This window comes from Peromyscus eremicus, chromosome 4, assembly GCF_949786415.1.
Source record: "Peromyscus eremicus chromosome 4, PerEre_H2_v1, whole genome shotgun sequence".
NCBI lineage: Eukaryota > Metazoa > Chordata > Mammalia > Rodentia > Cricetidae > Peromyscus > Peromyscus eremicus.
The window spans coordinates 43,464,211-43,483,833 of NC_081419.1; the positions used below are offsets into that span (position 1 = coordinate 43,464,211).

Sequence of the window (19,623 nt, forward strand, 5' to 3'; positions counted from 1 at the left end):
CCTGGGACTCACTTGGTAGCCCAGGCTGGCCTCGAACTCACAGAGATCCGCCTGGCTCTGCCTCCCGAGTGCTGGGATTAAAGGCGTGCGCCACCACCACCCGGCCGTAATTTTTTTAATAAAGGAAAACAAAGATTACACACTGCAAATTAATTTTTATTCTCACTCAAGATTTTTTTTTCTCTTCTTAGATAATGATATACTAACCCTGTGACTTTACTACAGACTGAGCTGTGTTTGCAGCAGTTTTATATTTTTCCCAGTAAATTTCCCAGATTGGCTTTGAATATTCTCTGTAGCCCAGGGAGGCTTAGACATGCAATCCTCCTGCCTCAACTTCCCGAGTAGCTAGAATTACAAATCTGAGGCAGCAGACACAGTTCCAGCTCTTGTTGTTATTTTGCATTTGTTTGTTTGTTTGTTTCATTTCATTTTTCCTTTGTTGTTAAGGTAGAGTCTTGTGTTTCCCAGGCTGGCCTCAAATTCTCGTAACCCTGAGTGCTGGGAAATAGAGGTGCAATCCACGCCTAGCTGAAGCGACTTGCTCTGACACTTTTTCCTGTGTTCCAGAAAGTATAACATACACACATAAGCAGCTATCCATGTTCACAGCCTTTTCTCTTTTTGTTCATTTAAAATGGAGTATGTTACACTCCATGTTTTAAACCGTGCCCCCCCACCCCATCCACTTACTATATTCAAGTCTTATCCCATATTGGTATGTATGTGTGTGCATATATATCTTTTCAACAGTTTTGGATAATATTTCATTCTACAAAAATTTCTTGCTATCATTTCTTACTACCAACAACCAATGGCAGCAGGGTAAAACCGGAGACATTCCAGCAGCTAAGTGCTCACCATTCTTGCCAACATTAACTGTGAAAGTTAAATTATCCATGAGGCTCAGGACTTTTGCTTAAACAAATTCAACATTTCCATTTACATGACAGCCTCTGAATGAAGTTTAATTTTACCTGGAGAGAGGGCAGTAAGGTCACAAACCGCTGCTACAGTGTTCAGACCATCCATAAACTGTAACAAGTTTAATTTGAGTTTTAGACAGGAAAAGTGTGTTAACTTCTGATCTTCGAAAAATATGAGCCAGGAGTGGTGCTATACACCTTAAGGGGACAGGCAGGTCTCTATGAGTTCAAGACCAGCCTAGTCTACAACGAGTTCCAAGACAGGAACATGTCTATATAGAGAGAATCTGTGAAAGAAAGAAAGAAAGAGAGAGAGAGAGAGAGAGAGAGAGAGAGAGAGAGAGAGAGAGAAAGAAAGAAAGAAAGAAAGAAAGAAAGAAAGAAAGAAAGAAAGAAAGAAAGAAAAACGAAGGAAAGGAAAGGAAGGAAAAAGAAACATTGAGTGTGTGGGTCATGATTTTGTACAACACTAGCACCTGGGAAGGCTGAGGCAGGAGAATGATGTCTACTAAGAATTTTAGGCTAACATGAGCAACACAGCAAGACCCTTTTCAAACAAAACAAAAAACAATAACATACAATGAAAACCTCAGAACAAAACAAAATCAATGCCAGACATGCTGCACATGCCTTTAATCCCAGCATTCAGGAGGCAGAAGCAGGTGGATCTCTATGTGTTTCTGGCCAGCCCGGTCTACAAAGTAAGTTCCAGGCCAGCTTGACCTACAGATCTTGTCTCAAAAAAAAAAAAGAAAAGAAAAGAAAAGAAAGAAAGAAAAAAGCACTAGTGGTTAGTACTGCTGATTATTTCCTTCATAAAAATTTGATTACTTACAAAAAAAAGTGAAGGAATTTGAATTTAAACAAATTTGAAACACATGAAGATGAAACACAACTAATACTTCAAAGAATGTGTCTGCTGCATTTGAATTGTGAAGCTATTAAACTTAACATTTAAATATGTCTTCAGATACCACTTTTTTTCCTGGTTCTCATCAAAATGGAAAAATTGCTGTGCCTTTGGTAAAATGTAGCTCTGTTAAATCAGTCCTAAACACACTTCTCTTTCTAGTCAGCACTGTATTGTATGGATGAGTTAAAACTTAACTATTTTACAGTTTAGAAATATTTGGGTATTTTCCCCTTTGGAGGCAATTGCCATGATGGAATCTGTAACACCATGTATTTGGACTTTCATTTTTCTTGAAAAATACCCATGGGCAATGCTTGTTGAGTCACATAAGAGATGAGTGTGTACATTTCATTTTAAATACCCTGCCAAGGGCTAAACGATAGCACAGTGGGAGATCCCTGCCCCCTTAGCATGAAGAACCACCCCCCCAAAAAAATCTCATCAAACTGTTTGCCAAAGTCCTCGGACAACCTTGCATTCTCACAAGGAGCACGTGACAGAATACTAATTTTAGGCAACTAAGTTGAAATGATAAAGGGCTTTTTGAGTCATTAAAAAAAATGAGTCAATTTAGGAGGAGATTCATGTTTTATATAATTATAACATTGTGCTATCTTAAAACAAAATAATCCTACTTCCAAAAGAGAAAAGGCATTTGAGAATAACATTAAAGAAAATAAGCCACATCGCTAACAAAGGGATAGCTCAATAAAGAGTACTTGGAAATATTCTCTTATACATTCATTGAAAATAATAAAGTTCAAGCAGCCCTTCAGAACAGTAGGAAACCAAACACAAGCGAAAGTGATCCTCCGGGCCACTGAGTGACCCCCCTCCTCTTTGCCCTGCTTATTTAGATGGTTAAGGAAAACCACACATTTCAAACCGGGATAAAGGCAGAAACGCTTATTTACTTATAAAACATTTTAGAGACTGTCGTAAGTCATCTGATCTACACTCAACGGCATCTTCCTCTGCATATACCAAAGCCACAGCCAGTTAGGGCCTGAGCACCTACATGTCAAGGACGCTACAGCTGCCTCTGGAGTCCCAGGGCCCTCAGAGAGCGAGAGTTCATCCTCCGGCATGGGCACAGTGCGCCGCTCCTGGCTTAGGAACCCGGGGCCAGGGGAGCCGGCTGCCAAAGAAGCAGAGTCTGTGGAAATGGCACTTAGACAAGAGAGTTAACACCAAGCAAGCAGACATCAAGATGCAGTGGGAAGTCAGTGCTGTTAGCTCCCATTTACCCACGGAATAGCTCTGGAAAGGTAAAGCGAGACTCAGATATGGGACAAAGTCTGAGTAGCAGGCCCATCTTTCTGAAACTTCAAATCTTCTAATTCCACTATATATGTTATATTGGCAACAGTGTCTGATAAATTTCCTGTGTGGAATGAGATGGTGCTGTTGAGATTGTTCTAAGGAAAAAAAAGCATTACTACTTAAATCATAAACAGAAGATACTTTTATGACTTAAAAATCCCAAATTCCTAAAGCCATACCTGGCAACATCTCCATGCTAATGTACTAAGACTAAGACATTTTTAATATATTTTTTTTTCTTCTTGAGGCAGGTTGGCCTGGTACTATGGAGCCTCCTGCTTCAGCCTCCCAAGTGCTGGAATTATGGATGTGCACCACTACACCCAGCTCATATTTCTCCTTACAAGAGCTACTAAGTAGTTATTACTAAAATATTAAAAAACAGATCGAACTGTTTTATTATATTTTTAACACCAGAATCCACAGTGTGAGCTATGTTGTGCAAAGTATTTGCATGTGAACAAAATTCATCGTTAGAATGCTGAATTCATACCAGAAGCAGCTGTTGAAAGAGACTGTATTTAATGTGAAGCCTTTGAAACATACCAAAGAATCTTCCCACTGTGGTGTATCCCTACCTAGAAGGAGGCTGTTAACTGTCCACTAGATAGAGCCTAAGGAAAAATAAAAGAGCAAATAGAGAGAGCACTCAGGGTCCGGCTCCAGGACTGAAATGTTCATCTCTGCCAGTTTCTAATCCTGGCATCTGATCCTCGGAGGGAGGAAACAAAGGATTTGTTTCATGGCACAACTGTGGGGAAAGGACACCAAAGAATCCCAATCTCTCTCACTACGAGGAGCTGGAACTCCTGTTCGATTCATTTCTCAACCGTCAAGACCTTTCTTTCCTTCACAATTGCAGTGTGCAGTGATGGGGGCATACCTGGGCTGGACAGGCCCTCAGGAAAGTTTGCTTCCAAAGTGCTGTCTGGAGAAATTCCATCTTCTGAAGGCAGGGCTGAAAGATGCAAGAACACTGATAAAAAGTCACACTCAGATGAGAAACAACTCCCAAAGAATTTCCTGCTTTTACTTAATCCAGGAAGGATGAGATTTAAGTTACCAGCTGTGAAGTGACTACATTCACCCTCCATCCCCATTTCTATATAGCCAAACCCGGAATCACAGTATCTTCTGAATAAAGCTGCACACTGTCCACATGCTCATTACAATAATGAAGTGGTATAATTTTGTCATATTTCATTGAAGACTCTTCAAAAGCAGTTAAGCAATAAATCAGGTTATTTTAAAAGCCTAGTGTCAATATCTATACATATATTAATACAATTTATATGCATATATATACACATTATATATACACATATATATTGAGAGAGAGAGAGAGAGAGAGAGAGAATGAGCCAAGTGCACATCTTAAACCCCAGCACTCAGGGACAGAAGCACACAGATCTCTGTGAGTCTGAGGCTGGCCTGGTCTGATTAGGGAGTTCTAGGCCAGCCAAGAATAGAGCCTGTCTAAAAGGAGAAAAACAAAAGTTATGACTCACACTGACTGTATTAAAACCCAAAGCCAAAGCCAACGAACTGTTCACAAGAGAATACCATTATCAGATGCAGGGCTGTTCTCATCATTCTGCTGCAGGGGTGTTTTTGAAGGTGGGGCGGGTGCTTTTCGCTTCGTTCTTTTCAGAGACAAAGTTCCTACTGACGAGCTACTGAGCTGCAGTGACCCTGTCCTCACCATGACCCCGTCAGTGGAACTCTGCAGAAAACAAAATGGCCAAAGAATCCTACACTTAGAAAATCAATCACAAACTTCAGGATTGCCCTGATCTCCACAGCAAACATGTCAAATAAAACAAACCACAATAGCCATTCATTCGAAAATATTTACGGAGCATCTGCCATGTACAGATGGTAGACAAGGAGATGGATACATAAAAAAAAAAAAAAAACCAGAAACAAATGGCCCTTCTGAAAAAAAAAATTAGCCTATGACGGGGTTGACATACAGTCTCTAGTGTACAAGACTTTAAACTGACACAATTAAAAGCTAACTTTTGAGGAAAGTTCTGGAGAAATTATTAGATGCAAAGAACAGTATGGAAGGGGCTGGGAAGACGGGTCAGAGGGGTAGTGTTGCTGCACAAGCATAAGGTATTGAGTTCGAATCCCTAGCACCAACTTAAAACTCATACATGGTGTCCCCCATCTGTAATCCCATGGTGTCCCGCATCCCCCATCTGTAACCCCATGGTGTTCCACATCTGTAACCCCAGTGTCTGGAGGGGGCAGAGGAAAACAGTGGATCACAGTCCCCCTGGGCAGCCAGTCCAACCAACTGGTGAGAGCTCAGGACTCAGTGAGAGACCCTGTATCTAAAACAGAGCACAGAAGAGGAGGACCCCTAACACTAACCTCTGACCTCCCCACATACATGAACAGGGGAGCGCAGGTGTGTGCACGCACACACACACACACACACAAATGTAAAAAGTGTTAAAGAGCTGACTCAATCTATGTTTTTTTGGTATGAGGATATACATGAAAACCATGTAACAAAATCTCCGTCTGACAGTGCAGCAGGAAGGAGAATGGGGAGGAAGCCGTCGGGAAAGCGAAGGAGTCAAGAGCACAGCATACTGGGCGGAGAATCAAGTAATGCACACTTTACTCAAGAACGTCACAACTGCACCTAATAAAATTAAAAATAAAATGCTGAAAATCACACAAAAAAATATCTGACTGGTGTTTTAAAAATGTAAATAACACACATATATACATATATACATGCATGCATACACACACACACACACACACACACACACACACACACACACGTCCTTCTTCCCCATTCTCCTTTTCACTTCCGTGTCACGTGTAGATATTTTTTACAGGTTTTTAACATATATATTTGTACCAAAAACATAGATTGAATCAGTTCTTTAATTTTTTTACATTTCTTAGTGTATATGTGTGTGTATGTGTATATGTGTGTGTACATATGTGCCTGTGTTACACAGATTTGTGCTACATTGTACATGTGCAGGTGAGAAGGCAACTTGCAACATATGATATCTATTGATCGCTTGATAGATAGACAGACAGATAGACAGACAGACAGACAGACAGACAGAAAGGCAAGTTATTAGAGGTCACTGTGCACGAGCATCCCCTGCAGCCCCACAGCAGGTGACTGCCAACTCCAGGACAAGTATTTCTCAGCAGGCTGACTGATGCCTCCTGGTCAATGGCCTTACCATCTTATCTTGGCTTCTGCCCTTATAGGAACACTGTTTCACAGAGTTGTATAAATAGTTCAATATCCTATTTTGTACTGAAGTCCTTCCAACTAAATTTTTCCAAACCTTTGATCCATTAATACTTTTGCTAAAAAAAAAATCATCAAACTTGATCATAAATAATAGTCACTGACCTGTGCAGCACTAAGCATAGCTGGCCACTGCTATTCAAACCTTTCCTTACTCCTGGGGCACCGCACTCCAGCTACTCCATTTCGCTGTTCATTACTGTTCATGTCCTGAAGAACATCTCTGGGACTCCCTCACAGTATATAATTCATTTTAGTGTTACGTTCACTCTCCTAGCAATCCCGTGGTTCTCTTGATTTTAAGTATTCCTTATATAATATCCCAAACTCCTGACTCCATCCTAGATCCCTGTCCTTTCTCCCTAAATGTTTTAAGGATACTTGATGTTAGCATGTCTATATCTGAGCTCTTGATAATCACCTCTTTTCCATCATCAGCAAAGCTGTTTTCCTCACAGTCTTCAGAAGTATCAGCCAAGAGAAAACCCTGCTCCCATCTTCCAACTGCCTCATCTGCTCGATCCACCCACACTGCCTCTGGTCTGTTGGCTCTCCCCTTAACATCCAGCACCCAGATGACTTCTGTCCCTCTCTGAATCACTGAAAACCTTCTAAATTGACTTAACTCTACATCACTTCTCTACTGACCTTTCTTAACACATCAACGCCTTGTTAGGATGCACACCACAGTAAGCTCCTTTATTCAAAGTCCGCTGACGACTTTTCATTTGGCCCAGGAAAAAAAATTCTAAGTGATGATACGGCTCCAAGAGCTCTCTAATAATTTCCTTCTCCAAGGATGGTTGACTCCCATCAGCCATACTGTCCTTGCCACACTGTCTTCTTGCTTTCCCTATCTCAGAGTGGTTACCTTTGCCGTTCTCTGGGCCTAGAACTCTCTCTTCTGACAACACAGTATCATATTCCTCATTCTCTGCTGGTTATTTCTCAGATAGCACCTCCCCAGTGAATCTCCAACTCCCAACAGCTCACACCTGCTTCCCAGCTTGATGCCTGTAGACCAGCATCGAATAGTTTTCCAGCATACTACAGAGCTGGCTGAATTGTTCCATGTCAATTCCCCCTCCGACAGTCTAAAAGGGCAGGGACTTTTTTCCCCCAGTTACGCCCACTGCTGTATTTCAACACCAATGTCTGGCTCATTAAAGTTTTATAGTTATTATAAGTAAGAAGCTGAGGTGAACTTTAGGAATGCATGCATTATCTTGGGTCAATCTAATCTTACAGGATAATTAAGCACACTAAAGGGTAGTGAACAAATTCATAGGAAAATTTCAATCCATGTACCTTGCTATTAATCAAGAAAAATTTAACAAATTTACTATTTCAGAATTTTTTATGTTTTTTTTCCAAAGGAGCCTCCCAACACCAAGCAAGAAAATAAAAAGGTTTGATTTAGCATCTGTATCAGGCTCTAAAGACATGTCATGGGGACAGGAGTGTGAGCTCTACAGCAGCAGGCACTTGGCTACACAGATCACTCTACCCACTCCTTTTACAAAGGGGCCAGGACTGTGTAGCACCACTACGACCTCTGAGGTAGCCAATAACTAAACTTCCATACCACTTGGTAAAATACCTACAGCCAAACCTAAGCCAGCCCTTACCAAACACTACTCCTCCCCCTCCAAGAGTCTTGAGACCTCTCCATAACCAGGCAAGGCATGAGCTCCAACGTGCACCCCAGTCCACATTTGGAGTCAGAGTCAATAACTTCAGTTCGGATTAAATATTGCAATCAGACGCCCTTGGGAGGGCATGCCAGTGCATCCTTAATGGACTTAGGAAATAATTCAAGGACCTTCTGTGACAAAGAGCCGAGAATGAATTACAGGACCTGGTAGTGTTTGAATACCATTGCCAGTGGACTATAAAGTTAAAAAAGCTTCTCCTGATGCCTCTGTATTCTGAAACTTTCATTTATTATCTTATGAAAGTAATAAACTCTCCTCAGGTCAGCCAAGGGGAGGTTGGCAGGCAATGCTGTCCGTGCTGGCCAGGAGGCAGAGCCTGCAACAAGTCACCAGGCTGTTCAAGGCACAACAAAGACCATGAAAACAAAAAAACAAACAAAACTGATCCATCACAGAAGAGGATTATGGAAAAACTTCTAGGGGTTCAGAGAGATGGCTCATCAGTTAAGAGCATGTGCTGCTCTTGCAGGGGACTGGAGTTTGGTTCCCAGCACCTACATCTGGTGGCTCACTGCTACCTGTAACCTCTGCTCCAGGGAATGAGATGCCCACTCCTGGCCTCTAGAGATACCTGTGCAACACTACTACTGGGACCATTATTGTGTATATTAAGTATATCCACGTGAGCATTTTAAAGGGCTTTGGCTGTAGTGTTTAAAAATACTTCAAGAACTAAACTGTGGCATACGACATTTGGAAGGAAAAATGAAGAACTGGTAAGTGAACATGGGCAAGTGATGAAAATTCACATGCAATTTGATGCTGATATACACACCATATTATATAGGAAAAGATACCCAAAACAGACATCATCCGGGAAGCCTCAAATTCTAAACAACCTGACATTTCCCTTTTTAAAATATTTACCCCAAAGCTGAAAGAATTAGAAGTCATTTCTTGATGACTTTACTTCTTTCAATAAAGCCCCAGTGACACACCATTCCCACCGTAGTCTGGGTTCATCGGTGAGAATACCGTAGGTAATCAATAAGTAACTGTGAGAAGCAGGAAGCAAGAGGAACTGCGGCTTGCCTTCCGGTTCCATGCTCCTAGCGTTCTGACTGATTGCTTCCAGGCTTGTATAATAAAACTCCTTCACCTCCAGGCTGCCATGCCCCATCACTGTCACTGAGGGGGTCCCTTTTATCACCTGATAAAAGCAGTCATGACAGGAATTTTCTCAGGCAAAAGCATGTGGTTAGAGTCAGCGCTCTTCAATGTGAGGCAGAGGAGTCTAATAAAACAGATGACAGAAATAAAAAAGGGAGGAATTTTTCTACACAGGCTCACAAATTTATACGAACCTATCTGTAACTTGAAGACAGAATACGCACAGATTCATTTATCAGTCTGGAGATCTTAAAAGCAAGCTAGTATTTTTTGGACATGATATTTACATTTCTAGGGGTAGGGAATTTAAAACACATCAAAATGAGACTGCAGTTTTATAAACCGTTTAAATTTTTTTCAGTACTATTTATGAAGCCAGTTGAAAAGGGGGAAACACGGACATTCTACAAGTGTTTTATAATCTTATCCTGTGAGAGCCACCCCATTAGCCTGAATAGAAAGTGGAAAGAAACACAAATTTTTAAAGATGCAGTTTGGATCAAGGGTGGTAAGAAAGTGGACGTTAGGGGAGAACGTGATTGTTACTAAGTCACAGAGGCTAGACCTGAAGGCCTATCATAACCACAGACTATGTGGTAAGTGTGGTGAAAACTCACTAACTTTAATGATTTAAAAAAAAATGCAAATGTGAGAATTGGTGCAAACGGCCCCAAGGTCGGAATTTTGAACAAGTAAGAATTGTGACTTTAGATGATCAGCAATAAGCTGATGACAGGAAGACATACTTCATTTTGACATATGAATGAGATTAATGTTAAGCCTTCAAGAAAGTAGATTTGTATATTTTACTGTCTTATAAGACAGGGAGACAAGAGGTGATTGGTTGCCATAAAGAGCCTTCTCAGCAAAGAACTACAGTCAGGATACAGTCAAAGAAATATAATGACATAGCATCATATCTGAAGATCTTTTATGCTGACTCAAGCACTACTTTTCATAAGGCATGGTGAAAACCCTAGAACCTGACAAAGAGAAGTCGTTCATCTACTGAATATATCTTTTGCTCCAAGTCTTCACGGAAAGGGGGCATGCAAATTAGAAGACTTCAGTATTTGACAACTTGTAGCCAAGAAAACTATTAAACATTTATGTCAACTATATGACACAGGACTGGAGAAGCTCCAAAGTCAAGAATATCAAACACTCGAAAGCAGACTTGCAGAACTACTACAATTACTTAAGAAATGCATATCATAAGCTTCCAAGGTGATCAGCTACTTTTTCAGTATTATTAAATGTGAACTTATCTAACTGAAAAGAGGCGTACAGAATGCTCTCAATTTGGAAGATGATAGAATCTAATAGTTATTAACACATGGGATTTGATGTCAGTATTATGGGCTCAACCAGGAAACATGCTGTTTACTGTCTTGAGAACTCCAGCCCTTTCACACATGGAAAGTAACCACATTAACTATAAAAAGTACCTATGTCCAAAAGGGACTGGTTTACCCAAATGGCATCATGTGTGTACAGGAAGAGTAATGCCTAGCACATAGCACATGCTACATAGACATTAGTGGGCACTACTACATTTGTCTATGTTTAGGCTGTGAATGTTACTTTATAAATAAGAAAATGGCTACTGAGGCAAGGAAGAGAGTAATGGATATAAAATTGGGGCATTTAAAATCATCTATCTTGAGTGAGAGTGGAAGTGGACTTCTACTGGAATCTGTCTTAGAATCAACTCTAAAACCCAACAGGGCTTATGTTCTTTACCCAGGCTTAGCTTACTGCATATACCAGACCCACCTCCTGAAAATCTCCACTGTCATACCATGAGAGACTTTTGTAACAGTTAAGGCTTAACACTAGTTTGTTATATCTTAGCAATGAATAGATAAATGTATACTATAAGATATACATATAAGATAAGCATATTTAGCTGGGCGGTGGTGGCGCACGCCTTTAATCCCAGCACTCGGGAGGCAGAGCCAGGTGGATCTCTGTGAGTTCGAGGCCAGCCTGGGCTACCAAGTGAGTTCCAGGAAAAGGCGCAAAGCTACACAGAGAAACCCTTGTCTCGAAAAACCAAAAAAAAAAAAAAAAAAAAAAAAAGATAAGCATATTTAATTAGAATTAACTACTTACAACTCTTTAGTTTTACCATCAAAATTCATTTTCTTCAGTCAAATTATGATTGAACTTTTAAAAGAAGGGCTAAGTTAATTTTAAGTCTAAAAGGTTTGCAAAATGAAAAAACAGGTTTTCTGCCTCCCAAGGAGTACCTGTCTTGGATAATCATTAGCTACTCAATTATTTGTTCTAGTTAAAGCCACTGATAAGGCTGGGTGCTATTAGCAATCCTGCACCTGAAACAGCAACACACACCTCCAAACTTTATGACCTGTGAAAAGGAAAATATTACAAGGAAAAATAGAACACGCAGATGAAAGAAAGTGGTAAGGTCAGCTGGAAAACCATGGCAGATAGTCCACCTGCATCCATATCGGGATTAGAATCCACTCACTCAGATGGAATGAAATCTAACAGAAGGCAGAACTCAGCAGAGTTCCCCAGCTTCGCTGAGGACTAGCACTGGAGACACTATTGGCTTACACATTAATCACAGGCACATCATAACATGGGGCAGTGAAGTGTATCCCGCATGAGTCATGAATACAGGGAGAAAACGACTTACCGAACAGAAACAGAGCAGCCTGACTCCAGTGATGTTGCTATTCTATTATGAGATCTTGGATTATATCTGCTCTTAAGAATATTTTCATGTTTGGGGAGTGGTGGGTTTAGGGGGAACTTAAAAAATAATTTGAAAAGATCTTTAGTCTTAAATGCATTTCCCTTTAACAGGACAGATTCATATTATCCTCAGCTAACCTATTCAACAGCATAAAACGTATTAAATATCTTATGATTGACATTAGGCTTATCCAAATATACCATGGATATGTCCCAATGTCTCAACTTCATATAGGATTGAGGGTTGAGATTTAAACTCTTGGTGGAAGACCCCTAAAATAATTTTACAACTTAAGACGTACAAGTTGGGTTTAAATGCCAATTATTTAAAGATAATTATTATGCCATAATTAATGGAATATAGAAATATAAGGTATTGAATTTGCGAAGTACGCAAACTCTGTAAGCAAGTTTTTCTCCTATAACAGTGAAATCAGTATAACTGCATGTGAAATATAAACAATGCCTAAATGGAGGTGGGATAAAGAAAAGTAAAGTTGCTGTCAATTCTAACAAGCACTGGTCATCCCTTTGAGGTTTTACTATTTATTTTCTCGTGTATAATTTTTACACCTGTATAATCAGAATTGGCCTTACACTGACTGGAAATACAAATGCCACTTGTTTATTTGTCATTGAAGCAGATTAAAAATAAACTGCTATTTCTGGATAAAATATGGAAATGCTTCTTCCAAAGACCTGAAATCTCTGCTCTCTATTCATTTCTTCCCTGGGAAACAGAAGCACCTAGAATGTTATACACTCTATTTTCATACTCTCTATTTAGGCCCATATTCGGAGTCCTCACTGATAGCACGGGAAGCCTTACCTTGTCAGGATCAACTCAGATTATGCTGTCAGAGGGAAGGAGTGGAGACACAGAAGTGACAGATCAACTATCAGCCACCTGTGCGGAGCAGGAGGACACAGGAGACATTTGGTCTAGGGGCTGCAGCCCTTCAACCCACACCGTGAGCAGCCTTCAGCTCTGGCAACTTTAACGCCACTCCTATCAACCTTCGGAGGAGGTAAGTACTATGACAGAAGCCAACAAGATAAGAGCTGGATCAACCAGCGGGTGTTCCAAGTGGCATCACCACCAACAGCTTGCGGCTTTCTGCTCCTAATTAAAGTTAAGGCCCTCCAGGGAATTCCAAGTGGCTGAGTTGGTCACAAGATTTGTATCAAGCATATCTAGTATAAAATTCATTATTAGTTAATAATGACGTTTGAGTCCTCTAGTCACTAAGTTCAGTAAGTGAACACATCTTTCTTACACTTTAAGCCCTCCATTTATCTGTGGTAATGTGAGGTGCTTGTATGGATACTTAGGTTACAGTCACTGCAGAGAGAGAGAGAGAGATGCCAGGTATTAAGCCTTACATGTCACTTGGGTAAACAGAAACCTTCCAATAGGAGTAGGCATTATAACCTGGTTATGACTGACCAAAGGTCCACACCATAGAGCACTTTCATTGGGTAAAAGCCAGACTTAACACAATTCTGCAACATAAGAAGTCGACGATTCTGGGAAATTTAGTTACAAAATCCTATTCCTTAGAGGAGAAAGCTCAGCAATGGAGAAGTTCAGGGAAGATGAAAAAGTAGATAGAAATGAAATGACAGGGATAAAGAACAAGACAGAACAACGAGGAGAGACTAAGATGACACAGGACGTGCTGAGCTTTAGTAGCCTCCCATTTACATCCACATTTCTGTGCAAATAAAAAAAAAAAATGACGAATTTGAGGGCCTCTGTTGTGCCCTTGACAGACTTTCACTTTCCTCTTCTTGAGACCAATCAGTGTTTTCGTCAGTCCTGCTCACTCATCATTCACTGAAATGTATTTATGGAATCAAGGCTGATGAGTGACAATCCTTGGTTTTAGCATTTTTAAGTCAAAAGATGAGAGCCAAGCTCAGCAGGACATCTATGAACAAGAAGAAAGTAGAGCCTAGGACTCAAAGTCAAAGGGAAGAAAGGGTGGTTACCGCGGTTGCCTGTAATCACAACACACTGGACAGACATGATTCTAGAGACGTGTGAGGAGAAGACAAAACACTACAGATGAGCCGAGCATAGAACCTATGCCAGACAGAAGCACCAACCAAAGTAATGCACTGGGGGACATTTCAGTTCAGCCCAGACAGGAAGCCAAAGCTGTAGAGCAAGCTTTACCCATGTGCCCTCCCTATAAACTTATACCCACGGCTATGTTTATCTGCTCTGCCTTCTGCTGATGCATGCTGCTTACTAGAGGAAGTCTACTCCTGTACCACTCTAGGAGAGCAGCTAAGCAAACCCTGCACCTCTGACTTCAGCGTTCTGCTGTGACCTTAGTGTGAAGCTTAAGAGAAGTTGTCTTCTCATTGATAGCCAAGGAAGAGAACTGTGTATTCCGTCTATAAATGGTCAATGTAGAACTTCGCCTGGACTATTAAAAATAAATCCATAAGCAAGCACTGTAGCTTTACTTTTAGTGGCTGATTTGTGAATAAATCTTAGGAAAGTTACAAAGAAATAATGTGCATTATACCCAGCCAAGATTAAGTATTATACTGCGATGGTACATTTTTCAGATGAATTAACCCACTCATAGTTTTGGAAGTGTAGCCAGATGTACTCTGTAGATCAAGCTGCAAATGCCATGGTAACCACTGTTCCTAGGCAACTGCAGAACTATGTGTGGGGGTCCACTTTCCACACAATAAATACAAGAGGAGAGTGGAAGGGAAAGCAAAGTGTTACATGATAACCTGGACAGAGAAGAAAGGGCAGAAAGAGGAATATTTCTTAATGAGTACAAATACCTCATCTATTACAACAGGGGGATACAACCTTAATTACTCTGCATAAAATAACTAGAATTAAAATTCACCAAGTAAAATAAAAACAGATGTTTACTTACTTCATTAGTACAGCATCTGTTTTTAAACCACACTATGTGGAGAAAAGATAAAACTGGGTAAAAGAGGAATGTGAAGCATTCCTAAAAAATGTAGCCAGCTATTTAAAAACTAATACTCTGGGTATTAAATTTCACTTGCATAATATTAGATGGCAAGAAGTCTCAGTTTCTCAATATTTGAACGTTTTCTGTAGCAGCATGCAAATTGAGACCAAATGAAATGCCCAGTAGAGATCATCCCTTTACTGTGCTTTCAGCCACAACCCTATCCCCAAGGAGGTCAAGCACCATGCTAGCAGCCAGGGGAAAAGCTGTTCATTGTTGTATGCCTGGGATTCTAAGCAGGAAAGCTACACCAAATATACAAGTGAGAGGTTCTCCAAAGGTTTTGTGAATTCTGTGAGTTAAGATTTCCAACAATTTCTTTTCAAGCCTCCTATCTCCACTTGAAACACAAAGAAGCCCAAGAGGTTAACTGGCCTAAGAGACAAGGCATCATCTGCCTACTGGTTTTGTTAAATGTGTTTCCAACAGACAGTAAATGGGGTATAGGAATCGGATTCCTACACTTAGCTTTAATTCCAAAATTCTGTATTACTTTAAGTCAATGCCATTGTGTTTGGCAATCTGACTGTATATGGTTATATACATTTCATATAGGATTACAGTGTTACTGTTCATATGTATAACAACAAAGGCTGAATACCATATACCTCATAACACAAATGGCATTTCAAATCACTAGGGAAAAAAAAAAGCTGCTTAACAAAACATTCAGAAAGTTCCAGGAAAAACTGCTAGAAAATTTCCAATTGGAAATTCATTTGGAAATGAACATTGTCATAGAATGTAATATATTCACCTTTATAGAGAAAATGACATGGGACTGAAAATCATGCCCAAGTGGATCGAAACATTTATGAACATGAAAAAGACATTCTAGCACTGACTTCAATGGAGTTTCAGGAAGACTTATTCTTTAGCTGGAATGTTCAACGCAGAAATTCCACCAAGGTCAGGACCAAGGGTTCTGTTAACTTGGATCTTTAATGAGCACTTCTGGGAAGAGCATAAGCAGCTGTCAAAATTAGATTGCAAATCAACAGCCAGTTATGTGAATAATTCCAGTTTACGTTCCAGCCTCACTCTCCAAGTACCTCAATTTGCCAATGTTGACAAATGTCCCGTAACAATGAGGCAAATTATTAAATATGGACAGCCAAAAGTAGAAGAGATGAGGTTAATACTTTTTTTTTCAAAAACATATATTTAGCGTAAGCATTGACTAACAAAGGTGACCACTAGACCACTGACTACTTAAAAGGGGGCCAAAATGAACCAAAGGTACAAATGAAAACATTGTTCGTCATAAGTATTTTTCATGCATTACCAATATCTACCTTTCTATTTTACATTCCTGTCACTTTACCAAACAAAATTAAGAATTTATAACGTAATGTAACCATTTCAACATTTTCTTTTTCTTTCTTAAGATGCTTTGGGGGTAAAAATGGAAAAATTAGAATGCTGTACTTCTGTTAAACAGCACACCCTGGTGGTTTATGCTGCATCACAAGCAATAGCAGCTTTGGTCATACATATTTTTTTTTCCTTCTGTTATGTTTTCAAATTTCATTGCTATTACTTTCAATGATTTAAAAAATAACACTTGTTAAAATTTCAACCCAATTGTTCAAGTAGATGTATAATATTTCATTACAGTTTATAGTTTTTATTTAAAATTTAAAACAGTAACAACAAAATGAGTAATATTCATTAATAAATAGATATGTTCCGCTGAACTTCATGAATATTTGAGTATAAACAATATCAACTCAAGAGTTAATTATAAGTATCCTACCTATAGGCACATACAAATTAAAACCCACAAGACAAATTCAGAGAAAGCAATGATTATTCTCTTTAGTCCATTCTTCATCAGGAATCAACTCTGTGGAGAAGTGAGGATACAGAAGACAGGCAGCATCATTCCCTTCTGAAAGGATGAGAAGCAAGACTTCACAGGAGCAACAATGACTCAAATACCCTGCTTAGAGTTCAGAGTATCTTGAAATTGATAAGAAACGGTGGTTTAAGCCGGGCGGTGGTGGCGCACGCCTTTAATCCCAGCACTCGGGAGGCAGAGCCAGGCGGATCTCTGTGAGTTCGAGGCCAGCCTGGGCTACCAAGTGAGTTCCAGGAAAGGCGCAAAGCTACACAGAGAAACCCTGTCTCGAAAAACCGGAAAAAAAAAAAAAAAAAGAAACGGTGGTTTAAAAGGAAAATTGTAGCCGGGCGGTGGTGGCGCACACCTTTAATCCCAGCACTTGGGAGGCAGAGCCAGGCGGATCTCTCTGAGTTCAAGGCTAGCCTGGGCTACAAAGTGACTTAAAGGCACCAAAACTACACAGAGAAACCCTGTCTCAAAAAAAAAAAAGGAAAATTGTAATCAGTCAATAGATGAACTTAAGACCTAAAAACTGATCGTCTATACAGTTTCTAACCTGGGAAATGGTAAATAAAAAACATAAATGTGGCAGTCAGACACAGAGAGCAAGATGAAGATAGGTTAAGCACATTCTCTTCTGGCATCTACTCTGGATTTCTCTGGGAATGATATGAGCAAAAAGAATGGGAGAAAAATGAAATCTTGGTCTCTAATAGACGTGAAAACTATAAAACACACACCAAGATGATTCTGAACTTTGAATACAGGGTAAAAACAGAGTTGCATGTTAGATGTGCTGATTTCCATACAATGATAAGTATTCATGTGTTCAAGTTTAACAGCAAGAATGTGGAGACTGGAATTACAAAGTTGACACAATGGTTTCTTGGGAATGCTCTAAAAACTCACAATGGCTTAAAACAGGATTCCAAAGGCCAACAGTCTGAAATCAGAACATGTGGAGAGGCATGCTCCCGACCCTTGCCTGCTGCAGTCTCTGGTGGCTTCCAGTGTTCCTGTACCGCAGAACACCCAGCTGGGCCTGGGTCTGCACACAGCCTTCTCTTCTGCCTCCATGCTGTGTGAATCATCTTATAAGGATCCTAGCCTTTGCATTCGGGCCCACCTTAAAACAAGATGGTGGCACCTCCAAACTGAAATCCATATGCACACCCTCTATTTCTAAGTCAGGTCATATTTACAAGCATTGGGGCTTAAGGAAAGAGAGTCAGAGGGCCATACGTAGACAAGCAAAATGGCGTCAGGCTTCCAGAGAAGTGGGATTCTTATTACCAGAAGGCACTATGAGGAGAAATGGTAGGAAAGCACAGGGTGGGTTTCTAAAAAAGACCAGTGGGGGCAAGGATCCAGGAGCCAGGGGACTACAAAATACTCATGGATTCTAAACCTTAGAATCTGCACCCTGGTTACATTAGGATCTGAATACAACTCTTAGAGAGGCATTATTCAAACCTATAGAACTGAGATCCAATCAAAGAGTCAACAACAACAACAAAATGAATATCCTTTCTTAAAGAGTATAGAAAGTGGACTTAAGACCATAGATTCAGGTATGGCCAGTACAGAAAATGGGTAATGGATAAAGAAAGTAATAGTATTATTTAAAGGTGGGGGGAGAAAACTCCTAAGTTATAAGGAGACTATCAAGATGAAGGAAGAGTTAAAAATGAAGGGTGATTTGTCACTTAAAATTCAAAATAGTGAGTGCTGAGATGCCTGAGAAGGCTTGAGTTCATGTGTGTCCATGAATAGACCTACACAAACACCACCCCAACTTAATCATTAAGGGTTTTGGTAATGAATAAACAAAAAAAATGGTTCTTCAGCTTCTCTCGGGAAAAACAAATAATTCTGGTTCCTGTTGAACAATACATCAAAGAACTACCCAGATGTCCAGATCAAAAGACAAAATAATCAGAAAATCGCATGAAGATGTGTAATTTGCCAAAGGCAATATACAAAAAAAAAGACTTAACACAGGGCACCAAGTCGTCACAGAGTAGAGGGTGAGAATCAAAAGCACCAGCTTTCCATGAGGTCGCTGGCGGCACGACTCAGGCATGTAAGAGGCGGACAGTTAGCCAATCCAGACTCCTCGGGAACTGAAGCACACAGAAAGTTACAGGGGTGTCTCGAATGAGGACAGCTGGAATAGAGGTAACTTCTGTATAAAAGAATAGTCTGGTAGCTACACGAGTGTATAAAAATTTCCATTTTTGTAGTTCCTATAAAGACGTAGAAAGGGGCTATAAACACAAAGGGACGTCTTAAGGACCAGCTTTGTCCTGTCTTCCTTGCTTAGTTGCAGTCTGGTTCTTGCTCAGGCCCCAGCACGCCTTTATCCTTGACATTCTGGAATCCGAGCAGAGTCTTTCACCCAACTATTGTACTCCCACACACATTTATGACCAAACACAAAGATCTCCTGTTCTGTGAACTACCATCTGACTACAGCACGGATACTCTGCAAGTTGTGTCGGCAAATGAATCTCTCAGGGGGAGAAGCAATTACCCTTCTGTTTTGTTAGATGAGATTTTCATGCCACAGCGTTAACTTAGATAAGAAAACACTAAGTTTTTAAAGAATTCATTTCTCTGAGTTACTAACCATCCAGGGGGAGTAAAAATCCTTCAACTTCAATACTGGAGCACCCACCACTCAGTGTGTAAGTAACTCAAAATACATTTTACTCTCAATGACACTGAAATTATTCCACCTGATTATAAACAATAAAATAGATG

At 40.1% G+C, this 19,623-nt stretch overlaps 1 protein-coding gene across 1 annotated transcript in view; it reads right to left on the reverse strand.

The window, feature by feature from the left end:
- Cobll1 (cordon-bleu WH2 repeat protein like 1) overlaps nucleotides 1–19,623 on the reverse strand; it is a 152,615-nt gene that overhangs the window by 15,538 nt on the left and 117,454 nt on the right. Inside the window, exons 7-9 of the mRNA XM_059260558.1 lie at nucleotides 4,726–4,885; nucleotides 4,046–4,120; nucleotides 2,858–2,977 (exon numbers count right to left, since the gene is read on the reverse strand). Coding sequence (XP_059116541.1) covers nucleotides 2,858–2,977; nucleotides 4,046–4,120; nucleotides 4,726–4,885 — 355 coding nt within the window. The remainder of the gene's footprint in view (nucleotides 1–2,857; nucleotides 2,978–4,045; nucleotides 4,121–4,725; nucleotides 4,886–19,623) is intronic.